This window comes from Arachis duranensis, chromosome 1 (genome assembly GCF_000817695.3).
Source record: "Arachis duranensis cultivar V14167 chromosome 1, aradu.V14167.gnm2.J7QH, whole genome shotgun sequence".
Lineage (NCBI taxonomy): Eukaryota > Viridiplantae > Streptophyta > Magnoliopsida > Fabales > Fabaceae > Arachis > Arachis duranensis.
Genome location: NC_029772.3, coordinates 12,410,260 through 12,413,100, shown reverse-complemented (window position 1 = coordinate 12,413,100; position 2,841 = coordinate 12,410,260). Strand labels below are relative to the sequence as shown.

General features: G+C 24.0%; 1 protein-coding gene across 1 annotated transcript in view; it reads right to left on the bottom strand.

Moving 5' to 3' along the window:
* Nucleotides 1-276: 276 nt before the first annotated feature.
* The window catches only part of LOC127747607 (isoflavone reductase homolog), a 19,363-nt gene continuing 16,798 nt past the window's right edge, over nucleotides 277-2,841 (bottom strand). The window contains exon 2 of the mRNA XM_052261674.1: nucleotides 277-432. Within this exon, the coding sequence (XP_052117634.1) occupies nucleotides 277-432 (156 nt within the window). The remainder of the gene's footprint in view (nucleotides 433-2,841) is intronic.

Below are 2,841 nucleotides of genomic sequence, written 5' to 3'. Positions count from 1 at the left end.
AAAGTCTTGGGGGCTAGTGTTTTTTAATAAATTCTAGCTAACATTTGACTAGTATTTAGAGTCCGTTTGGGAACGCACAAAAGTTATTTTTTTTGACTTTTGAATTATGAAAAGTTAGGATAAGTGTGTTTGGCACTATTTTTAAGAAGAGCTTTTAACTTCCCGAAAAGTTAATTCATAACTTTTGGAAGAAGTAGAAATAGATGACTTTCTCCTTTTTGATAAGTCATTTTTTCACTTCCGTGAAAAAAAAAATTGATTTCAAAACAAAAAAATTTACTTTCGTTCTTGATTCTGTGGAGAAATGTTTCCTGTTTCTGCTGGAAATACTGGCCCTCCACCACCATTTTCACGCAAGGTTCCATCTTCTAGAAGCACTGCCCTTCCACCATCATCCTCACACGCAATGTTCCATCTACTAGAAGTGTTGGCCTTCCACCACCATTTTCACGTAATGATTCATCTGCTAGAAGTATTGATCCTTCACCACCATCTTCTGTTCCATCTGAACCAGCATATATTCCTTCCAGGTATTTCTTTTTTATCATTTTATCATTTTATTTTTATTATTAAATTTGTATTGAATATTTTGTATGCTATGAAATCTCAGTTTTAATTTTATTTTTTTATATGTGATTTTAATTTTATTTTTTTTATATGTGATTTTATTTTTATACAACTTGCTATTATTTTTATAATTAGTTTTATAATTTTCTTTTTTTATGTTCTTCCCCAACAAATTCATGAAAGTGGCAAGTCCGGAAGAAAATTTAAAGCTGATTGGAATGAACGAAATACTGTTATATTCATGAAAATATGTAAAGAAGAGACGGTGGCTCGAAATAGACCTGGAACACATTTTAACAAAGTTGGTTGGGCAAATTTAAAAATAAAATTCTTGAAAGAGACTGGTTTAAATTATGAGTCTAAACAAGTTAAAAAAATTTAATATCCATTCTCTTATGTCAAAAAATTGTATTTTTTGAGTTATTTATCCAAACGCTATAACTTTAAAATAAGTACTTCTATAGTTAAAAATCCAAACACAAAATAACTTATTTATAAGCTACTATTAATAAAAGTCCTTATGCTTTAAGCTCCTTTTTCCAAAAGAACTTATTTAAGTTATTTACCCAAACTGGGCCTTAGTCTTTAACACTGTTGTATTTCTGTTTTTTCTAAACTTATATACAAAAATATTAATATTAGTTAATTGATGATCTAAAATAACAAAAATTTGTTAGTCCTACAACACTATTATACTTAACCCATCAAAGTGCTTCTAAGGGACATATTTACCTTCTTATTGTCAATGTAAAATAACACATAGCAGTATAGCACAATAAAACTAAGGGGAAATAAAGGTTTCTCTTTTGGTTAAGATCATAGCTATTATTGAGTATTCACATATGATATATTAAGCATTATTTTATAAGCGGAAACTCAAAATTGCTTAAATCTATTCTATTATATAAAAATCGGATGTCTGCACTTAATGATAAAGCTGACGTGGCATGTTTCGGAGAGTGTTTCCCAATTTAATTATTTTAATTCATTCAATACAATTTATTGCACTAAATTAATTATATTAACTAATTAATTTGATTAGATATTTAAATATTTCTTTTCTTAATATAATTTATTATAATTTATATTACTTAATTAATTATACTACATTAATTATAATTCGTTATATTAGTGAATTAGTCTTTTTATTTATAAAGTCTAAAATAAAATAAATAAATTGTTATTTATTCTAATTAAATTTATTTATATACTATATATGAATTAACGTTAATTTATAAAACATAGAACTTGTGGACTGTGATAAAAACACAAATCAGAAAAAAAAAAACGCATACAATTATAAAAGAATTAAATCTTTTTCTCTTTATTTATTTTTAACCATCGTTTTAGATTTTAATTTTTTTTTAAAACCAGTGATAGTGAAATTTTATTGATACTAGATAAAATTATAGAAGAATTTACGAAGGAGTATAAATTGTTGCTCTTTTCAATCAAATCATACCACATACAAAAATAAATTAAATTAAATAAATCGAATTTGCATTTCTATATAAATCAAATTGAATAAATTCGATTTAAACAAATATGTAATAAATTGAATTCATAAGATTTAAATTATATGCAACTCCTGAATAATTATAATGATATGGGTATTTTATATAAAAATTAATACAAAAATAATTTAAATTTCGTATAATATTTTTTTTGTATTTATGAGCTAATTCATTAATATATGTAATTTAAAATTCTAATCCCAAATTGCATACGACCCATATATAATTAATTTTACATACAATTGATCCTATTTTTAATAAGACTTTTCACGTAATTTTTTTATTTTGTCTAAATTTTGTATGTTTTTTTATTTGTCTTGTGTTGCAATATTTTTTTGGAGTCAATAAAAATCAAAGTCTCAAATTTTAAATTATAGAAAATATGATACTATGTTATAAAATTATTTTTTCTAATAATTTAAGCTCATAAAAAAGGCATATGAATAGGATAAAATTATCTTAAATTTGTTGAGTTTGATGTCTAGTTTAGAAAACAACAATAAAAGAATGAGAAGACACAGATTTGTTGAAATAGGAGTGGTTCACGAAGAAAATGGCACAAATTTTAAGCAGTCATGACATGAGACCGATATATATTATTCATATTCTAAATTTTTCAACCTGAAACTCAAAATCCGCAAATAAGAATTAGTATATGGATTTTTCCAAAATAAAATAATAACAATAATAAAAAGTGCTTTTAATTTATTATTAATTAGTCATTAAACGTTAAATTATCAAATAAAAAATATTATTAAAT